Here is a 21,801-nt window from a genome sequence, read left to right as displayed (position 1 = left end):
CAATGCTAGAGAGAGAAATACTGAGAACGATATTACCTAAAATTCCAGATTTCTGATATGTCACAGGTTGCTTTGTTGCCCCGTCGATGCTGAGGAAGGCTATTCGTAGGAGAAAACCCAGGCCAGGATTGTCCACTAGGAAACCCCTTCAATAATCCAATTGTTGCATTTCGGGTCGGAGAATCGATATTTTTGGAGGGTACTATGATTTAAATACTATTAACTCTCGTAATTTTACTTGTCGTTGATTTATTGTAATATTTATTCGGTTGATCAATTCTGGCATCTTTTTTCCCCGCGAATGAGGGAGCTACCGTTCACGTGATACTATTTCTTCTATGGCTGCACAGGCCACGTGCCCGGGTTTCTTCTTAGGTAATCTGAACTTCACTTCATCTTAGATAACTGACTTCACTTCACTTCACTTCACTTCACTTCACTTCACTTCACTTCACTTCACTTCACTTCACTTCACTTCACTTCACTTCACTTCACTTCACTTCACTTCACTTCACTTCACTTCACTTCACTTCACTTCACTTCACTTCACTTCACTTCACTTCACTTCACTTCATTGCATACGACTTCTTCATTCCCGCTCTATATCTGTAAAGACTCAAAGAAAAATGATGGGGATACAGATCAGATTTCATCCTGGAAAATGAGAAGATCAATCACTCTTTTCATGAGACATTGTCACGCAAATTACATGGTTTTGGCTTCCGAAATGGCTCAACTCCATTGAATTATCATTCTGATATAAGTAACATCCAGTAAGATAAATTAATGACCAGCTAATCTTCAGACCTGTCTTTTGTTTCTAAGCTGCTGAAACACTTCTTTTCTCTTCCAAATACCCACGTCCATTTGCATCTTCTCAACACCTGGAAAATATCGTCAAAATGCCTGTACAACATTGAATCCTGATCATCTTCTAGATCCAAATCAACAGTCTCCACTCTAGCATCCGCCTTTTCTGCAAAAGCTTTCAATTCCCAGATTCCCTTATCTGTGAGATCAAAACAGACGTCATGGCCTGCTATTAGGGTGACCTGCGGGATCACAATTCGCTGCACAAGTGGCATTAGTGCTCTACTCGTTGGCTCAATTGAGGCGGATTTGAGCTTGAATTCTTTATGATCGTCCAGAAATCTTTGTAAAGCTCTACACATACCAATGCCTTTTGCTTCGAGGCTAACGCAGAAGGTCTTGAACTCTAGTTGGATTGAACAAACGTTTGGTAAATTGTCTAGTGACGAGTTCACTATATCTGGCATTGGATTCCAGCAGTAAGACTCCAGGCCTCTGAAAACGGTTAATTGCTCCGTCGATGAATTGACCTCGGAGGCACCATTGACAGTCTGGGTAGACCTAAAGGGCGAGTAGTAAGAAGACTGATGTGGCCAGATCTCAGGTAAATATTTGATGACAATATTCCGTACCAGTCCACCTTCTTCGGAATCCATTTGTAGGTTCCACTTATTGCCAAAGTGAAGGGAGTAGACCCAGTTTCTGCTCAAAGCATTTAGGGTATAAATATAGCCTCTACGCCATGGATCGTTCACGCCACATTTCAAGCTTGTGATAAAGTTCGGCAAGTTGCGTGTGATATTGCCAGGATTTGTACCTTCCTCTTCTTCCTTCATGGACAGCTCAGAAATTCGAACCAAAATCTCTACAGGAAGAGATTGCAAGCGTGCGCGAATCTTCGGATTGGCTTGCGACTTCCCAGGTGAAATTGAGGGACTTTCTGATTCTTTATTGGCAATTCGTTGGAAAGACATCTTTAATTATTGTCTGTTGGTTGATAGATTTCTCGCAACAATTGGTAGGTTATGAGGTAAGATAGAATAGTTGAGTTCGAATCAAGACGTTGAAAGAATTTGGTATTGTTTCAGATCCCGACGTAATTGAAGATTCGTTGATTCCAGCGAGTTGTGCGAACTTATTGGAAAGAGGCAGACCAATAGGATGAAAAATGTACCCTTGATATGGGAGGTTCATAGGCCAGAATCACATATTCTGCTAGTCATCAGGGCGTATGTCGTTCTCCAGTCTCAAGAGCCGTGGCAGATACAGCAATTTGCAAAGTCCTGCAAGACTGCACTTAAGGTTGGATTTTAAAATGTACATTTGTGCGCTGTGCTAGTAGCCCTACCGACTTACCTACGGCAGACGACTTCGCTATCATGATTTACGGTTCATCACATCCTACAGCTTTCGGCGCCGTAGCAAGAGTGGTTGATTGCAAATCTTGGCATTACGGTCAGAAGTAGTAATGGATGTTTTGAGGCTCTGCTGATTACTCAGCCAACTAGTCCGCAACTGATAAATTTGACTTTTTTAGTACATCATATCGATAGCAGATGCACTTGTTTGCAAAACTCTCTTCAAATTGGGAATAATTACAATCATTCCAAATACGGTTTTCAGATCAAAATCTGCAAGTTGATTATTTGATCTAAATGAGTACCTCTTCAAAGTCTGAAAGTATTTGAAGCAATAGTGCAAAAGCTAATCTCAAACTCATACTTTTCACTATCTCACGCATCCTTGTATCTACTATCGTATCTTAAGACTCTCTCGTTGTTGATGCATCATGTACTAAGTCTTTCTTGCATTGTTAGTATATCACGTACTAAGAGTTGACAGCTGTTGACGCCACTACACAGTAAAACTTTCTTCGTCGGCAAATTCTACTTTTCTGTATCGCAAAAGCAAGTGCTTTTGAAATTCTAGTGTCTTCGAAGCCTCGGGCTCCTTCGTGAAGCAACTCTAACTTGAGTCCATCCCTTTTTGAGCATCAGTTGCCTAGTCTACACCCAGATGAAAAAGTTAAGCCGGGTGCATCATCGAATGATTCGACAAAGTGAGCCGTTATTCAGCTCAGATGTAGCTTGCATTTTCAATAATTACGTATTGGCACGAGAATCAGGCCTAAGAGGAGAGAAGCTTAAGCTGAGTGAAGGAAGTTAGTAGATACATACTCGTGTGACCGGATAGTGTATGACTCTTCTGTAAATAAACCCGGGCTCATTTTCGCCGAAAATCTCCATGAGAGGAGGGGAGGCTTATCATGAAAATTTGCTTCTCCTAAATTGTACCGACTCAGGGCATCGGCGATGTCGTTTTCATTTCCAGCAAGATACTAGATTTGGAAGTTATACTGCGAGAGTAGTTATTCCCGGCTTCGGTGGCATCTTTTCATGTTAATGTTAGTTGTGATCATACAATGAGTCAAGTTTTCTTTTAGTTTACCATGTGATGGTATGTGTATCTAACTTCGAATTTTTATATTTAGCACATACTTCCTGGCCGCATGGGTACCCCAGCGATTAAGTGAACTGCACGAAACAAAGTAAGTAACTTCAGCTCTCTGCAAGCGGAAGGACAGAAAGTATTTGACCATTAGTACGACGGTTTTTGGAATTCCGTTACTCCAATAACCTTCATGTTGAAATCATTGTTTTAGATGTTAGTTTGAATAATGTTCTGATTAAAGATAAGCTTATGTTCTCATTAATGCCGTACATCATCTGCAGTTGACCAATTTTAGTCTTGAAATTGTTGATGCTGAGGCTAAAGAATTTTGCCCTACCATTTAATTGTCACAAACTTTGATATGTTGCCCCGTACTAAAAGGGGCGGGATCGCTACAGACGTCGGGTAAAAAAGTGATGGGATGGCCCACTTAATTTCCATTAGTACATTATCTTCTGGAGAGAATCAGATTGAGCACATCAGAATCTAGGAAACTCAATTATATCGATTTTTACTGTGCCTGGTTCGTCAACTAAGGAGATCTTCTCAATAAAGCTGATCTTGTGAATAGAGAAGTGGTCAAATGACTTGAAAATCAATAGAATGAAACTTTGCTTGAAACTAAGTGTGGCAATTGGTGAATGTGCATGGTACGTGTGCAGCAACCGATCCTTCCATACGGACTTCCAGTCAACATTAACTTTCGCCCTAATGGTTCAAGGTACAATATCACTCGATCGCCCTGTCCCTTCTGTATCGACCAGCGAGAAGATTATGCTTTTATGACTGGACTACACTAACATGTACAACTGCAAGGACATCTGGGTAAACAACAGCTGTCCATTACGAAGAGATTTGCATACAAATTCCTATAAACGTACTGAGTAGTCAAGCTAGGCCTGGAAGTATTGAAAACCTTACCGGTGAAAACGTTCCTGTTGACAGATAACGATTTTTCTTCAAATTGCACTACTGATCTATCCTATTCCCAAATAAGCCATGTTTGTCCTGTTTGCACCAACTGGCCTCTCCGCAGAACTTCTATAAAGTCTGCGCACTTCCCACTCATCTCATTTTTCCTTTCTCCAACTCGACACAACACATCAACATCAACCACGACTTGTCCGATTTGAACTCCAAATCCAGCAAGATCGTCTCCGACTTGGCTGATTAGAGTTTCAAATCCGAATAGAATTCCAAATCCAGCAAGATCGTCTCCGACTTGGCTGATTAGAATTACGCCCCGAGGTTCACGGACACTTCTCCCAGTAGAGATCCTCTTGTACGCCTGGAGAAATGGGGAGAAGCCACGGTGTACATTTCGAAGTCCCGTGTTAAAGCCCCATGCCGCGCCGGACACCTCTCCTTGTAGAGATCCTCTGGTGCAGCCAGAGAAACGGGGAGAAGCGGCAGCAATGTCTTAAAGCCCCATGACGGACGCCTCTCCTTGTAGAGATCCTCTTGTACGACTGGAGAAATGGGGAGAAGCCACGGTGCACATTTCGAAGTCCCGTGTTAAAACCCCAGCACGTTTGTTACATTAATCTATGTGAGTTCCCTCTTAACCTCCTTCGCCTTTGCTTTGCTAACCTCATTCTTAATCAATCATTCATAACAATTGAATCATTTGCATGTTGCCTAGGTTGTAATATTTGTTTGGGGTCATGGATAGGGAACAACGGAGTTTGACAAGACTGAAATTTATGTATCTTAATCTAGATCTCAATGAAAGAATTTTTTGAAAAATAGTACCTCTCAAATGAACTCGTAAACCCCTGTGCAAAATGTATGCCATGCAGTTGTCTGTGAAGCCATCAATTTGTACAATTTTGAATATGCCTTAGTCAAGCGGGTAGAAAATATCGACAAAGTGGATTGATTTTCTAAAACAGTGTAGATGAATGATATACTTTGATGCTGTTCAACATTGCTCATGATGGTTGGAGATGGTTCGAGATTTCTTTGGCTAGATAGACACACTCTGAATGTTTGGTCTCACGTTGATCTTTCCATGGCTTTCCAAGGCTATCTAAAGTTATCATTCTATCTGTATCTCTTTTAGTAAGGGACACGTATTGTAAAGCTGCATTGAGATGATATTTAAATATTAGAGGATCATTGATTTTGGCTTATTTCCCGGCTCACTGATACATGAAGCAGCGTTTCTGGATGTTCTTTGGCGGTGATATCTCTCCATAGTCAGCCCCTCCGGTTCTCCTTCAATATGCTCCCTCCAATCCTCGAAATATGGTACATTTGGCCTCGCATTTCGAAATAACTGCTCTTTACAGGCGCCGAGAGTTTCTATCATCTCATCAACAGCATACGTCTTCCACATTTCTCAAAGTGACAGAGACATCTGCCGGAAATGTATCGACTACCTACTTGGGTATTTGAGGGTGATCATCTCTCGCAACTTGATATGATTGGGTGGAGTATATGTGAAGTTGTTTGGGGAGGATGGAAAGTTAGTGGATCGAGGATAATGAAGCAAATTTGGACATGGCGGTACAGATATTTGTGATGAGATGAAGAGACAACTCAGAGTAGAATTGTTAGACGGTGATAAAGCTATAGTGACTTCTTGGTATTGGGTTTCTATGGGACAAAGTGGTAGTTCAAATCGACCTCCTAAACTCTCGGACGATATCAACAATGTAACTTTGAAGCATGGTTTCGGAAAGTTAAGCAGATGCAAACACAATGAGCCCTAGTCGATGTCTTTATATTCCGACGCAGAGAAGGTGGAAATACTACAATGGTAATCACCTGATCCCATAGTCTCACACAAACACTTTAACCGTATAATGCACGAGCAAAACATCCCTCTTATCTACACAATCATGAAACGGGACAAATAGCAAAGCGGCAGAGGAGATTCGGCGTCGGATAGAGCACAGTTCATATTTTAACACTCACTTCGAGAGTATGGAACTACAAGCCCGGCTTGGTGGTTGATAAATTGAAAAGATGATTATTCCGACGGTAAATATCAAAAAATCCGAAGAAAAATAACAGGAAAGATGTCTATCGGATGCCCGGCATTTAATACATCACTATTCGCATATATCAGCAAATTCAAAGAAAACATTATCTAAATTCCTATGCCATAAATGACAGCAAGAACTAAAAGCTACGAATACTCGATAACAATAAATCCATGTAATTGCCAATAATAACCTTCCCAGTAATCACATCCACTGCATCGAAACCAAGTTAGAAAACGCTCAACACACACGAATCTCAATCTCGATACGATCTCCAACATTCCAACTCTTGAAATTACATTTTCGCGCTCCTACCTTTTTATCTCGAAGAATAAAACTGTCCATCAATCTTAGATTTATATATCCCCATCTCTCATACACAAGTAGCGGGCTCGACGATACCTTCAAAATCATCGCTTTTGATTTGCATCACTTACGCAAACCCGCTTGACGCAGAACCCGAAATCGAAATTGAAAAACAATATATATCCAAGCTAGATACCCAGCTATAAAAGGCACGATTCAAGGAAGCCGACAAGACAGAATTGCGAAGTAAATAGGACATCTTTCATCCACTCATGGTTTCTTGGACAATGTTGAGATTTTCAAGAATCCTATAGCTATGCTCTGCTGGGAATATCTCTTACTATTCTCGGAAATATAAGGAAAGAGTGGTGGAAGATACGGAACTTGATGTAGTATCTTCCCGAAATAGTGAATATATCATTTTCATTGCGGAAGGTATCTGTCGGAACTGATTGATTACGAGAATGATGATAACAATAACAAAACACACATCAACAACCCAACCCAACCCAGCCCATCTCATCCCATCCCATCCCACCAAACAGCAACAGCAAAACCCATCTCCAACCATCCTCACACTTAATTCCAAGCAACCCCCCCTTGCCCTCCCCAATCGTTTCTGATCGATTGAGCATACAATCAAAAATAGCGATCTCTCCCCTCACCAGCGCATACCCAGAATACAAGAACACATGTTCTCACCAACACTTCGCGTTTCCATACAGCACAGTTTAAGAATCTGAAAGAGAAAAGAATCCTCAATATCTAAGCCTCATTATGAAAAAAAAAAAAAAAAAAAAAAAAAAAAATACTACCCACATACGAATAATTCAAAATCGGCAGTGATTTCATTTTTTAAATCGGTCAACAATGCAGTATGGGTGTTTTCGGTAGATATGAATAGATATTTCTGCGAGGGAAGAAGTTTTGTTGAAAGTGATGTAATTTCTGGGACTCATGATTGTAATTCCGCAATTTACGAGTGCTAGTGGGAGGATGAAAATTCTGTTTCCCTGCTTATTTTTCAGGGCTCGTGGTTTTTTGGGGATTGAGAGATTGTGAGAGACGAATGGGATGCAGAGAATTATCTATTTCCTGTTATTTGTACTTCTTGATAACGTATTGGAGATAGAGTTGTATAAATGAGATGCTTGCGGTGGTAAAACATTAATACGAGATAAATATGAAAGATATCATCTAAAAATATGCAAAGAAACTTCCCACACAACAAGCTCAAATGCAAAGATCCAGCACATCACTTCTTTTCCCCCCATTGTAACTTGTTCCTGTCACCACTCCCTTTGCCCCCTTTATTCCCAGTCATCCTCGCTCTCCCCCACCACCTCCCCCCTCCACGCTCATCCCATTCAAACTGCATCGCCCACGTCACCGCAAAAACCAATACCATAATCGGCACCGATGTCACCCAATAAACCCAAAACTCCTCTCCGCCTGGTCGATACTCACCACTCATACTAAAAAGAGCACTGGTGTAAGCCAACGGTATGAAAACCAACCCAATAAACGTAAGCGTTTTCGAATTCTTTGCTTCGCGGACAGAGAGCCGCGCTTCGTGTAGGGCTTCGCGGTTGGCGACGATGGAGGAGAGACCTTGAGTTGAGGATATGATTGTAGTTACGCGGCTATAGAGATTTGAGAGGGAGTTGTGGATGAAGGGGAAGTCGAGGGTTGAGGAGAGGTAATGGGTGGGGTATGGTGGGGAGGTGGAAATTCTCAAGGTTTGAATGATGTATTGGATATCGGAACTGTATTCTGAGAGGAAGCGATGGGTCAGTTGTAGACTGGACCATTGTTCGCGTTGTTCTGGCCAAGAATTGTAGTCTTGCTTATCAGTTTGACGGGAGAGTAGTCCTTCTGCCTAATGGTTGAGTGTTAATAGTAGTAATGTTATTAGATTAATATATGATGGCATGAGAAAAAGCACTTACCCTCTTCAATCTTTGAACAATTATTTCGAAATAGTCAATCAATTTCATGTAATGAGAAGCTACAATTTTCTTGAGGAAAGCAGACGCAATCAATGGGGGTGTCGCTCCTTCCATCTCGAATAGAAGTGGGCTATGATGCTCGAAGTAGAAGCATAGATCATCAAACATACAGGTTCTTGGGGGTCCATCCAATGCCCCATTCAAGCCGTCTCGGATCAAGACATCAAGGTCGAGAAAATCCATATAACCACCTTGAAACAATTCATTCTTGATCTCTTGCGGAAAAAGGCTCCGCGCGCGATAAACTTTATGGACTGGTGGCTCACAGAGAATAACAGCTAAGAGTCAGATGTTAGTACTCCGTGAGCATCCGCGCATATGTTCAACATGAAATGATAAATTCCATACATACCATCCCACCCTCCTTGATTATCAGCAGCATCCCTGAACCAAAAGGAACACTTTCTCTCCACTGCTGCTAGACTGTCTAGTTTATACTCGAAACCAATTCCCGAAACATGTGATCCACTCGTTGCACAAATCGTTCGCCAGTGATCATATTCTGGACCGAATTTTCTCATTTCACGATATTTGAGACGAAAACACTTATCCGGATTCTCCAGTGAGGGTAAAGGAGGGCTATCACTAAATCCTTCCTGGATATCACGCATATCCCATATTGTATTTCTTCCTTGTCTAGCGAAAAACATTGGGTTCATAAAGAAGTATGACCCATATGCTTCTATAAATTGCGGATCTAGCCCTTCTAGAATATACACCCTCTGCATTTTGTTTGGCTCTCCCTTCCCATCGTCTTTCACTCGTTGAGCAAAGTGGTTTTTGAGTTCGGAAACATTTTTGAAATGTTCAGATGTTACTGTGTGATCAGGGCAAACATTCAGAGCAACTGATCTTGATGTCCCCACTCGGGATCCAATTCTATGATTTTTGGGGTCTGGCTTATAGATGGAGGGGTTCCGTGATTTAAGGCTCTTGATGAATTCTAGATATGGTCCTTCAGAACATAACCATGATAGGTCACTTGATTGGGTGTCCGGTTGATATTTGGAGGCCATTCCACAATATGAACTTCTGGTTCGTTTGCGGATGTCAATAGAATAACAAACAATAAAGATGTTTTCGTTTCCCAACAGCGATGTGGAAAGCAGTAGTTATAAAATACGGGTAGTGGAGGCTGGGTTCTGCATGAAGTCACGAGAGTTGATCTTGAGTTGATCTTGATTGGCCTAGAATTCGAGATGCATACGCTGTGGCGAATTTTCGCAGGGCGATTGCCAAGCTACTAGGCATTTTACTGCGTACATCAAGCTTGCCTAAATGTATGTTTGATGCCATATGTTTGCATATATCAATTAACATTCCAAAAACTCTAAAGACTTAAATACTTCTATTTATCCCAATTTGACTAAAGAATTGTTGATAGTTTCTTCTTCTCTTCTCTATCGAAAGAAAGTAAATTGAACTGAATATTAACAACACGCAGAAAATGGGAAGAAAACTTATACAGTCGTCAACCATTGTATAGCTTCATCGTGTTACGTTTCATTTTGATGAATCTCATTTTGCAGCATTTGCTGTGCAATAATTGCTTGAGTATCTTCAATTACGTTGTAGAAGCAATTCAGAAACTTCCACACGGGATGGCCATCATTAATGAGGCATTGTGATCCGTTGATGAACCGCAAAGACAGACCAAAAAAGTATCTTGACTACTTCGTGTTCCCTTGAGAAACAAATCATAATTATACATCCATTTTAAAAACGGAAAATACTCCGGGTCCCCCAAATCATAATCTGTATCGCCCTATCTACATCTGGAGCAATACATTCAAGCATTAAAGGCCAGAAAATAGAGGTGCGGAGGAAACCAAACACGAAACTGAGTACAAAGTCACCACGCGAACGATTAGGGCAAAATAAGCAAAAAATGTTTCCGTGCAAAATCAAAAGATTGGACAGTATAGACTTAACACAAAGCTCAGACACTTCTAAGCTACTCAAGACTGAAACCTCGAAGTGATCGGGGGTTACAGATTCATGGAATCTTGAGAGTACCAATTGAATAATAAGATAAAGAGATGGATGAGTGACGGACGACGGAAAGATAATGGCAAAACGTTATGTTATGAAGACCTTCCAAAGGAACACAAAAGCTTCAGGCCAATGTGGATCTGGTAGTCCAGATGCTCTAAAAGATCATTTTCAATAACACATACGCTCGTGAATACATAAGATACAAAGGTAGGTTCTCCTTGGGAGTACAGAAGATACAGCGTTTCGATTTGGAATTTCTTGAGGACTCGCAGAGTGATAGTTTCATCCAGACCTTGAGACACCAATTGGTGTCCAAAGCCAAAAAGCAAAGATGGAGAGATACTGACTTGACTCTTGAGTAATGATTGTATTGCACCACGATGGCGTGTCACGGTTGTACCAGTTTTGGATGCATAATAAAAGAGACCAAAGTTTGGGATGGGAGGTGTGGATCGTGTAATAAATTGGGCCAATTGTCACTTACCCCTATAATTCTTTGGAATCCGTATACAAGGAATCCGATGATTCTGTTTGTGCTGAAGCTCGTACTTGTTGGCGATGATGACGGTTTGTATATATGAGTATGTCGAGTATATATAAGCTTTTATCAAGTATTAGTTTAGAGGAGTGACAAGTTCATACTAATGGTGGTGGCTTCTTAGTACATCTTAGTACATGGTTTAAATGTCGCGTCGCTATTCGTCGATATGGTAGTCTGAGGTATTACTAATAGGATTAGTCATGTGACACCCATCAAAATTTTGAATGGCTGGATGATCGAATGACCGAATGACCGAATGACCGAATGACCTGAATGTACTGAGATACTGTGGAATTAGCCCTGAGTTCAATTGTTAGCTTGGCTGTAGCTTTGTGGCGATTCTTCACTCAGGGCTTCTTAGCATGGCGCTAGTCTAAACGTAGTAGGCGGTAGATCCCTCGACAATCGGATACGGCTAGCATGCACTATCTGCCCGAAGCTTTAACCCAATCTAGTATGGTCGATATAAACAATAGCTCATCCTTGCCGAGTTGTTGATTTTGATTCAAAGAAACGCGACGGAATCAGATTATTCGCACACAACTTCGCACCGTACAACAATTTACAATTCACAACAATCACTTCAATTTCAATTGAATTCGATCAATTACTTCAATTTTCAACCGTCTCGAATTGTAATTGCTTTTTCTCGTACAGCAAACTTTTCAAAGCTCTTCTCAAATCCACTCATCACTCGAAGATTTATCCTCGAGAACCGTACTTTATCGCGTCTCTTGTCATCTTTGAAGCTTGAATAACTTCATCCGACAAGATGCCACCAAAGAAGATCCCAACACCTCCTACTCGAGTCTCATCTCGTAAAACCTCTCCTCCCAAGAACATTCAAGTCGAGGCAAACACTTCAAAGGTCATGAGGAAAGCTCTCGCACCCAAAAAGAATGGTGTCGCAAAAAATGTCGCGCCTCAAAAGAAAGTCTCTCCTGCGGTCGCAAAGAAGACAGCCAAGGCACAAGCAGCAGCTTTAGCCAAGAAGACTGCCACTGCTACCAAACCTGTCACCGTCAAGAAGACAACCATTACCAAAGCTGCCATGGCAAAGAAAGTCGCTGCCGCCAAAGCCGCTCCATCAAAGCCTGCTGCACCAAAATCAAACAAGCGCAAATCCACCGAAGATGTCGATGAGCCTGTCGCAAAACCCTCGAAGAAGGCAAAAGTTACCAAATCCACTCCTGCCACCAAAAAGCCTGCCACCAAAGCAGCTGCGAAGCCTCTCCCCAAAGTCAAAAAGCCCAAGGCCGCTCCAAAGCCCAAGGCTCCAAAGGTCGTCAAGCCAAAGATTGTCAAACCAAAGGTTGTGAAGCCAAAGACAATTATCAACTTCGCTCCTACTCAGCTCTTGGACATTTATGTCTTCGGTTGCAATGAAGCTGGAGAGCTTGGTCTTGGTCTTCAAACCAAGAAAGATACGATCAATCGACCAGTCAAGAACCCCGCCCTCACTGCTCGTGGTGTTGTTCAGATGGTTGCTGGTGGTATGCACGGAGCTGCTCTTACCAAAGACAACAAGATCCTTACATGGGGTGTTGCCGATGGATTGGCATTGGGTAGAAAGACCGATGACTGGGTTGCACCTGAGAGAGACGCCGACGCAGAGTCAGATGATGAATCAGCTGCCGCAGATGCCCGCAACCCATTGGAATCAACCCCTGGCGAAGTTGATTTGACCAATGTACCAGAAGACACCATCTTCACCCAAATCACTGCAGGTGACAACGCTACTTACGCTCTCACCAACGATGGCTTGGTCTATGGATGGGGATCAATCAGAGTAAGTTTAATCACCACAACGTTTTTATCAATTATACTAACTATCTAATAGGGTGCTGATGGTCCAATGGGCTTCACCAAAGATGTCAAGGAGACCTTGGTTCCAATGCTTATTCCTGGCTTGAAGAACATTGTCAAGCTCGCCGCTGGTAACAACCATTACCTTGCTCTTAACAACAAGGGTTCTGTTTTCGCATGGGGTGCTGGTGAGCATAATCAGCTTGGTCGAAGAATCGTTGAACGTTCAAGATTGAATGCTCTCGTACCTCGTGAATTTGGTCTACCAAAGGCCATGGTCGACATTTTCTGTGGATCAGAACATAGTTTCGCCCTTCACAAGAACGGCACCGTTTACTCTTGGGGAGCAAACAACATGGGTCAATGTGGTCAATTCAGCAAAGATGGTACCTTGACTGAAGAAGTCACTTCAACTGCTACCAAAGTCAATATTCTCAAAGACAAGAATATCAAGATGATGGCCGCAGGCAACGCTTCCAGTTTGGCACTCACCCATGAAGGCGAGGTTCTTTACTTTGGCAAAGCTCAGGATGGTCTTTCTGGCCATGATGTTGAGGCACTTCCAGAAGATGTCATCATCAGAAACGAACGTGACCAACGATCGATCATCAAGACACCTCTCACCTTCTCATTTAAGGGATCATACATTGCTATGGGCAGTGACCACAGCATCGTTCTTGGCCCTGATGGTCACAGTCCTCACTATTCTTGGGGATTCAACACCTATAGACAGACTGGTTTGGAAGACGAACAAGATGTCTACATTGCAGAGGAGCTCGAGAACAAGCACATTGAAGGAAAGAAGCTTGTCTGGGCAGCAGGAGGTGGCCAATTCTCCTTCTTGGCTGGTATTCCAGAAAATTAAATTTCGGATCGCCGCGTGTTTGATTTTTTTCGCTGTAGATAGCGCAGTCCGGATCCTGATACACCGCAATCAATCCAGCTCGAACTCGGCCTGACTGCAATTTTTCAATAAGGAAAACATATCTGCAATGATTTTGAGAGACTGACCTTGATGGATCTCTGGTTTTTACCTAGGACTTTGATCCGGACCATCAAGGCAGTTATCTCTTAATCATCGCAGATATGTTTTCCTTATTGAATAATTGCGGGAAGGGCGATAATAGAGAGGATTGAGCGTGGTTGTAGATGGTGATGGCTGCATTCATGAATTGGCGTTTCGGAATTGGACTGTATGGATATCAAAAATGGGAATGGATTATGGCATTATTGAGGTGCATGGAATAGAACAATGGAACATTGGGATGGATTAAACTGGCGTTATTTGTTTGAGTAGTCTTTTAAAGAGACTCATTATCATCGGTCGAGAGAGACCTTTTTGTGGAACTGTTGGATTTGTTAGACTCGTCTTTCGTTGTTTGTTCGAAGTCATTGCGTTTGTGGTACATAGATTACGTTTTTCTTCTCTGGAATTAAAGATTTTATAAATGAACATTTCGTGCTTGTGCAGTTGTGATGTGATGTGATATGATATGATGTTCTAGATTGAGAAGTTGATAGAGAACTAAACCGGGTTGTTCAGATACATTGGATGTCGTATGAGATCTTCAATCCGGATATTCAAACACACACCGCATCATGCAGGTAGTCATTAGCATGGAAGGAAACCTTGGGATGGAAATGGAAAATGGGAAATTGAAGATGAAGTAAATAATAGGCCGGTAGGTACATATATTCAAGATTAAGGCTGAGAATGTTGAGGAGGGGGCTGTTGGGTTGTGTTTATTAGTGGTGGTGTGGTGTGCATACATTGGATGTTAGGAGTTGGGAGTTGTGTTGTGGGAGAGAAGTTACTACTAAAGCGCAAATCTCTAAAGATACAAACGAGATGAACATTTCAAATTTCAAAGTCGAGTTTGAGGAATGGTTGCTTGAGATGGGATTGTTGTTAGTAGGTAGGTAGGTAGGTATGGTTGGTATTGGTATTGGTATTGTCGCGATTTTCTTCGTGTTCTAGTTTCATAGTATATATATAGTATTATTGGTTGTGATGCTAGAGCTAGATTTCACTACTTAGTGAGGGGGGGGATATATTTTGATATCCACGATATTGATCTATCTCGTGTATAATCTTACCGCGTATTCTACAATCCATTCGTTTATGAGAGATAGTGAGAAATTTGATATCCAGTACTTCTATCTTTTGAGAAAGATAGCTTAAAGATAGGAGATATAAATAATTGTAGATATAGATTACGCTTCTGGCTGGATGGTAGAGCTAGCAGTCAGTCGTGGTATTTTGATCTCTCGAAGAAGGGTTTGGATAGGATTGCGGATGTGGATTCGTGAGATTGATATATGTCAGTTTTTGATTCGAGGGGGTGGAGGGGGGGGCTTGAACTAAACTTGAGGTATTTCCCGTAGGTGAAAAGAAGCGGGAGAAAGCGAGAAGATGGAAGAGTGGAAAGAGAGAATAAATAATGAGCGATGTAGATAAAATGAAAATCGAAATGACCATTGTATCACGGCTTCATAACGAGCCAGATCTCATCTGCAGAGGTGATAAATGTAAACAAATCGTACAATCTAATCTGAATCTGCTTCAACCTGAAAGATTCAGTATCTGCACCATCGTACGAGTATCTAGGAGAATCGATGTACTTCCCTTAAGAACTCCTCAACTATTCATCTCTGGAAGTACTATCCGCGTTGATTCTGCGCTATTTTGTATGTTAAACACAGAGGGGAATCTTCTCTCCTACATCACCTTAATTTGATCAGAAGTATACATCAATAGAATAATCGAGCAGCACACGATGCATCTCATCCAAAATAATACACAATCGACTAGAACCCAAGACTCAACCTTCGCCGCGAGTGAAGAAACCCATCCATCATACCAAAGAGTCTAATCTTAACCCAGAGAAGAAACCCATGATGAGAAGGCGTCTACCCCGCCGTTCTTAATCATTGTGTATAGAAGCTCATTCTCGATACTCATCGATAACCGAAAAGGAATTCTGGATCCTCGTCCTCGGATTTCACTTGAAGTTTATAGTGTCTATCTGTCATCCTCCATGTATACATTCATACATACATATACATACTCACCACCTTCATCTCCCAGCGCATAGCACAAAGTAGATTTCCCCTCAAATCGCGTATTTGGCTAACCCCCCCCCCCCTCCCCCCTTTCTCCTCCCTCAAACAATCTACAAACTCGCGCTCAAACATCTAGTAGCCTCTCATAACATGGTGTTTTGATCTGTAAGATTAATATCCATCTACATCCTCATATGTTTATTTTTCTTATCCATAATGAATATGCATAAAGTGTTTTCCGGTAATGAATTAGTCTTCTCGTAAAGAGATAGAATAAATATAATGACATCCATCGTCGATTCGGTATCATTCCTTCGTTTGGGAGTTCGTCAATTGGAAAATTTACCTCCCTGTGTTGTATATGGACAGAGCGAGCCATTTCCGGAAATTAAAATGAGAGAAGGGAAGAAGAAAAAGAGAAAAAAAAACACAAGAAAGAAAACCCCCCCAGAAGGAAAGCCAAGAGCAAAATCCCCTCGGTAAAAAAATAAACATCCACAGGCCTTCCCCCATCGCCCTTAGCATATCTCAGCTGAATCCTATATTTCCCAACCGAGCGATTCGATAACCCTTCTATTTTCATTTTTATTTTCATTCCTTTTTCTCTCGACACGTTATTCCATAAATTTCATCCATATCGTCGTTCGTGTCTGTTATTCTGTTATGTACCTAGTACTCCAATCGACTAAGACGAAGACGAAGACGAAGACCGAGACCGAGATATCAACACCCAACATACATACAGGTATTCAATTGCATTCGATCCATCGAGAAAATTTTCTCTGTATTCTATCCATCTATCATTCATTAATATCGCGTCACCAATTTTTCAAAGATGCTGAAATCGAAGAACAAATGGATTGATCGATTGATTCTTTCCAATTCCTCGTGTAATGTGATGTAGATGATGTAGTACTCGCATCTTCAACAACTTTGCTGATAACACGGTATTTAGAAAGGAAGAAATGATACTGATTCCTCAAAGTAAGTAAAAAATAACCTTACAACGAATACAACGAAGAACCATCAACTCAAGCACACAATTTATTGGTGCATTAAATACAAGAGAAAGAACAAAAACAAGAGCGCTGAGAAGACAAGTCTCAAAATCAGGAGAGAAGATGCATATATCTTGAAAATCAAAATCAAGATGAAAAGGTCTCTATCATCTACATATCCATATCCATATTTATACATTTTCCCTCTCACACAACCTAAGGCAAGCCCTCACACCAACCAGCGTACCGTACCACACCACACCACACCACACCACACCACACCAACCACCAACACAATCTAGCCCGACCTCCCAGGAACAAAAATTCAAACCAGGCCATCAACATCTCAACCACAAAATACACAAAATACACAAAACCAGACCCCAAACCACCCCATCTCTCCAATCTCAGCCCAGGAAGCCAACCTACAGTACCACTTTCCGTGAAACTTCAGCTCAGTCCTAATACGCAGTAACCATCAAGAAGCAACTCCTATCCCAAAAAACCCTCAGCAAATACCCTCGCTCCCTCACCTTTCTTTCTTTTTTCGTCTTTTCTCTCCCCCCTCCCCCTCCTCATTTACCAACAACCAACAACCAACCAACCAGCTGACCAATCGACCATCAATCCAACCAGGGGTAAAAAAAAAAGCACACACGATGAAACACAGATCCGCATCTATTCCTATGCCACAGACCAGAAGAGTGGTGGTCAACCCAGGTTGAGGTCAAGGTCGAGGTCAAGATCGGTCAATCCATTTCAACCTATCGACATAAATGAGCGGCCTGTACAATCTACCAACAGGTCGAGAAAGGTAGCTCAGGTAACAACCATAAGACGGATGGAAGTGCATGGTATCGAGTTACAAAATGCTCGGGCTCTCTGCATTAATGCGAAAGGGGTTGGGAGATGTTTGTTCCAACTTTTCATGGCGGTTGCGCGTTTTTTCTCCTAGGTAAGGGAAACTTCCCATGTGATTAATATCGGTCAGAGACCTCACAATATAATGAAGACTACGCGAAAACCGAGTGAATTCATCCCAATCATTCATAGCTCATTCACAAGAAGAATCCTAAATTCAAATCACATCTTTCTAATGCATCAATTCATACGTTGATTTCCCATCCTCCACATACCAGAACCCAAAATAAACCATGCGGTCTAGTCCCCTTGGACACGATATTCTACCCATGTGTATAAAATTCCTTTCAATCCTTTATCCCCATCCCCTCACTCCTCAATCATCACAAACACCCCTTCTAAGCCTTAGACTCAACCCCTTCAACAGCTTCTTTGATAGCATTTTCCAACGCAACAGGGTTGGCACCTACAACCTCTGCAACCTTCTCATTTCCCTTGAAAACTATAAAGGTAGGCATAGCTCTGATACCAAGCTCTTGTGATACCTCTGGCAACTCATCGACATCGATTTTGATGAAATGGGCGGCGGGGTAGTCTTCCGAGAGCCTATTTGATGCGAATTAGTATTTTTCATTTCTTATTTTCCTTTGTGAAAAAGGATAAGGGGAGGTAATTAGACAAGGCAATCAAGGGAGAAAACATACTTAGCAACTCTAGGAGCGATGGCCTTGCAAGGACCACACCATGTTGCAAAGGCGTCGAGAACAACGACTTGGTTATCAGTAAGAGCAGACTTGAATTCAGTTGCGCTATTGATTTTCTATTAGCATTTGTGTTTGTATATCTGTGTTTATACTAGGTATGGATCTCTCCCGGAAAGCTCTTCGTGCCCCACCCACACAAGCTACACATATCATCGAAGATATAGTATAATATTGTGACGCGACCGAATAGAGATATCGATGAGATATTCCAATATACCAATCCCAGAGCCGAGGGGGGACGTATACATCCCGTTTCTGGAGAGAAGGACGGGGAAGGGGGGTAAAACTCACTTGGCAATGTTGTGAACACCCATATTTGCGATGGATTGATGAAAAGCTCTTTTGTTTATAGATTGCAAGAAGACGGAGCGATTATAAGTTTTTGGTAATCGTGGAAGAGATCGGATGAAGAATGACATATGAAAACTCTCGCGGATATCTGAAGAGTATTTGTATGTTTTGGAGTTTGTGGAGGCTGACGGGAAGAAGATGGGAAGTTATGGAAGATCCGTAAGATGGTTTGTTTCTCTTCCGATGCTTTCTAATGCCGATTGATTTCTAAGAGGGGTAATAATTGTATGTGATACCTGATAATCCAGGCGGCAAATGACGAAATGATGATTGTGTAAGCAGAGATGGGCTAGATTCTTTATCCTTGTCAGATGGATGATAAGATATGATTGGCTGAAGTGTGTTTGGAGTGTGTATGATGGATTCCAAAGAATCTTCCATGCTTTCTAGAACATTGTTGTTTCGGGTATAGAATGGTAGAATGGGTGGTATTGATATGATATCTATTTTGGGATTATATCATGATTTGTATTGGAATTCTTTCGGTCTCGCCGTCGCTCTTATCTTTTGGTTGTTTGCTTTTTCCTTCTCATTGACAAGCCATCAATATCACAAGCTCGGCGACTGGTAGATGTGATTAAACAGGGAAAACCCAAAGATATCCGGATTCCCAAGTCATCTCTATAGATACCATAACATCATAACATCATAACATCATAACATCATAAGTTTGGCCAAAACATCTATCCATCGCCTACGATATTCATTCATCAATAGCTATCATCCAGACACAACCACCCCTCTCTCTATACTTTCGAGACATGAATTACCATACCTCTACGTAGACCCTATCACAGAAGATCACAGAAGATCAACCAACAAGCCCACTATCCAATTATGCAATCGACAGATACATCATACAATCACCCCTCCACAGTATCACAACATCGTATCACAACACCACGACTCCTTAGCTCCTTTTAGATCTCAAATTCCCACTCCGTGATACATACATACACACACAACCAAATACTTAGTATTCATACTCTACCATCCCACCACCTATCACACGTACGGATTACATACAACCCAGCCCCAATCCTGAATGACATAATCTTCTATCTCTCATCTTCCCGTCCCCTCCCATCTCCCCGTTTCAGCCCCAGCCCCTCTTCGTGATACCACACAATACAGGTAGGTACCTAGGTAGGTATCACACACAACCTTATCCCCAATCCCCAATCCCTAACCCACAACAGCAAGCCCGCCGCCCAACCATCCATCTCCCCTCAAACCTCCATGCACGAAATCCATCCCATCTCTCAGCTGAAAAACATCCTATCCACCGCCCCTTTCCCCTCATCCATATCATCATATCTCCATCCTGTACCTGTACCTGCAGCTAATAGCTCCATCACATCTACCTATCCATCCACCCATCCCATCCCATCCCATCCCATGCATATCATGCATACACACACCAAAAGAAAACATCAGCTGAAACCCCTACGTACCCACCTACGTACCCATCTGTCCAGACACATATACATATACAGATACAAATACATAATATACAGATACATATACAGATACATATACAGATACATATACAGATACATATACAAATACATATACAGATACATATACAGATACATATACAGATACATATACAGATACATATACAGATACATATATATACACATATACATATACATATACATATATATACACATATATATACATACCCATCATATCAGATTATATTAAATCATATTAAACCTCATCAATCACACATCCAACTCCATCCATCCATCCATCCATTCTCCTAATACATATTCCTCACCCCTACAATTTTCCCAACACATTCAAATTCAAACAGATATCAGATAATATAATACAATCATAATAACGAGTAGGTACCTAGGTATCGACGACCTATATCCCCTAACTAAGCTAAGCTAAGCTAAGCTAAGCTATCTCATCTCGTCTCGTCTCGTTTCTCCCCCTCCTCCTCCTCTCCGCTTCTTTCCTCCCTCGCCCCATACAACACAACCTCCAAGGATTTCAATCCCTAATTCCCATCCCCAAATCTCGCATCAAATTCCGGGAAATCTGAAGTCTTTCTCAATTCTCACTCATCTCACCTCATCTATACCTCAAGAAATCAATCAACCATAAGGGAAAAGAAGTTTCAAAAAAGAAGAAGCTAGATAGCTCACTATTACTAAATACTATAATCTTCCTCAAATGCCCAATCCTTAAGAGCCCTGCTCTCTCCCCCTCTCCCCCTCATCTTTCTTATCCCCGGGTATCTCTTCCGCTCAAGAAGTAATATTACATATTTTCCTCCCCTTCCATTTCCTCCTTCGCCCAAAAACCTTCCCCAAGATCCTGTAAAAAAGGAGTGACGCCGTCATAATTTTCCACTCCCCAACGATACCCCGATTTCTTTTTTCGGTCCCCTATTTCAAATACATGTTGGGGTATCGATTCGAAAATGTCAAAATGCAAAAAAAAAGCAGAAACATCTATGTGCTAGTGGGGATATCAATTCATTATGAAACCGAAAAAAAGCAAAAGAAATAAAGAAAAGGTTTTGTCGTGAATCCGTGAAATAGTGATTGTGGAGTAATGCGAGTAAATTGATGAGAAGTTGGTAGTTGATGTATAGAATAAAGATGTCATGGACAATGACAATGATCGAGGCGAAGCTTTTTTTACTCTTTTTTTTTTAGGTCGATTCGAGCCTTTTTATAAGGAAATGTTTGTTAAAGGAGCGAATGCTGACAAAAGAAAAGTTGCAATGAGCGTGGGTGTCGATAATGACAAAATTGTTGTAATGAAATAATTAAAAGAATGTGGTGCTCGTTTCGTTTTGTCATTGTCCTTGAAAATCTTCATCTTTCCACCAGTCCGACT

The 21,801-nt window shown here is 41.5% G+C and overlaps 4 protein-coding genes across 4 annotated transcripts; 1 reads left to right on the top strand and 3 right to left on the bottom strand.

Annotated features, from left to right (window-relative positions):
* Positions 1-794: 794 nt before the first annotated feature.
* EAE98_006784 (uncharacterized protein) lies at positions 795-1,784 on the bottom strand (the record flags this gene model as incomplete). Its single annotated transcript, XM_038954407.1, has 1 exon — positions 795-1,784. The coding sequence occupies one exon, from the start codon at positions 1,782-1,784 to the stop codon at positions 795-797; it is 990 nt and encodes a 329-aa protein (XP_038809087.1).
* Positions 1,785-7,809: 6,025 nt separating this feature from the next.
* On the bottom strand, positions 7,810-9,579 carry EAE98_006783 (uncharacterized protein; the record flags this gene model as incomplete). Its single annotated transcript, XM_038954406.1, has 3 exons — positions 7,810-8,433; positions 8,504-8,841; positions 8,916-9,579. The coding sequence occupies 3 exons, from the start codon at positions 9,577-9,579 to the stop codon at positions 7,810-7,812; spliced, it is 1,626 nt and encodes a 541-aa protein (XP_038809086.1).
* A 2,292-nt stretch (positions 9,580-11,871) lies between these two features.
* Positions 11,872-13,770, top strand: EAE98_006782 (uncharacterized protein; the record flags this gene model as incomplete). The annotated part of the gene is made up of 2 exons (XM_038954405.1): positions 11,872-12,888; positions 12,940-13,770. The coding sequence occupies 2 exons, from the start codon at positions 11,872-11,874 to the stop codon at positions 13,768-13,770; spliced, it is 1,848 nt and encodes a 615-aa protein (XP_038809085.1).
* A 3,322-nt stretch (positions 13,771-17,092) lies between these two features.
* EAE98_006781 (uncharacterized protein) lies at positions 17,093-19,111 on the bottom strand. The gene is made up of 3 exons (XM_038954404.1): positions 18,883-19,111; positions 18,532-18,636; positions 17,093-18,433 (listed from the first exon to the last, which is right to left on the bottom strand). Exons 1-3 carry the CDS (start codon positions 19,008-19,010, stop codon positions 18,226-18,228), a joined length of 441 nt encoding a protein of 146 aa, XP_038809084.1. The 5' UTR covers positions 19,011-19,111; the 3' UTR covers positions 17,093-18,225.
* Positions 19,112-21,801: the final 2,690 nt, after the last annotated feature.

The sequence above is a fragment of the Botrytis deweyae genome (genome assembly GCF_014898535.1).
Source record: "Botrytis deweyae strain B1 chromosome Unknown BDEW_015, whole genome shotgun sequence".
Lineage (NCBI taxonomy): Eukaryota > Fungi > Ascomycota > Leotiomycetes > Helotiales > Sclerotiniaceae > Botrytis > Botrytis deweyae.
The sequence above is the reverse complement of the archived record's forward strand: the minus strand, read 5'-3'. Positions and strand labels throughout refer to the sequence as shown.

Excerpts from the sequence above, each read along its gene's own strand:
- EAE98_006781 (XM_038954404.1), bottom strand. The coding sequence starts at position 19,010 with ATGTCATTCTTCATCCGATCTCTTCCACGATTACCAAAAACTTATAAT. Across the intron at positions 18,637-18,882 it reads GGTGTTCACAACATTGCCAA|CGCAACTGAATTCAAGTCTG; the intron begins GTGAGTTTTACC and ends GAAAATCAATAG. Across the intron at positions 18,434-18,531 it reads ATCGCTCCTAGAGTTGCTAA|GCTCTCGGAAGACTACCCCG; the intron begins GTATGTTTTCTC and ends CGCATCAAATAG.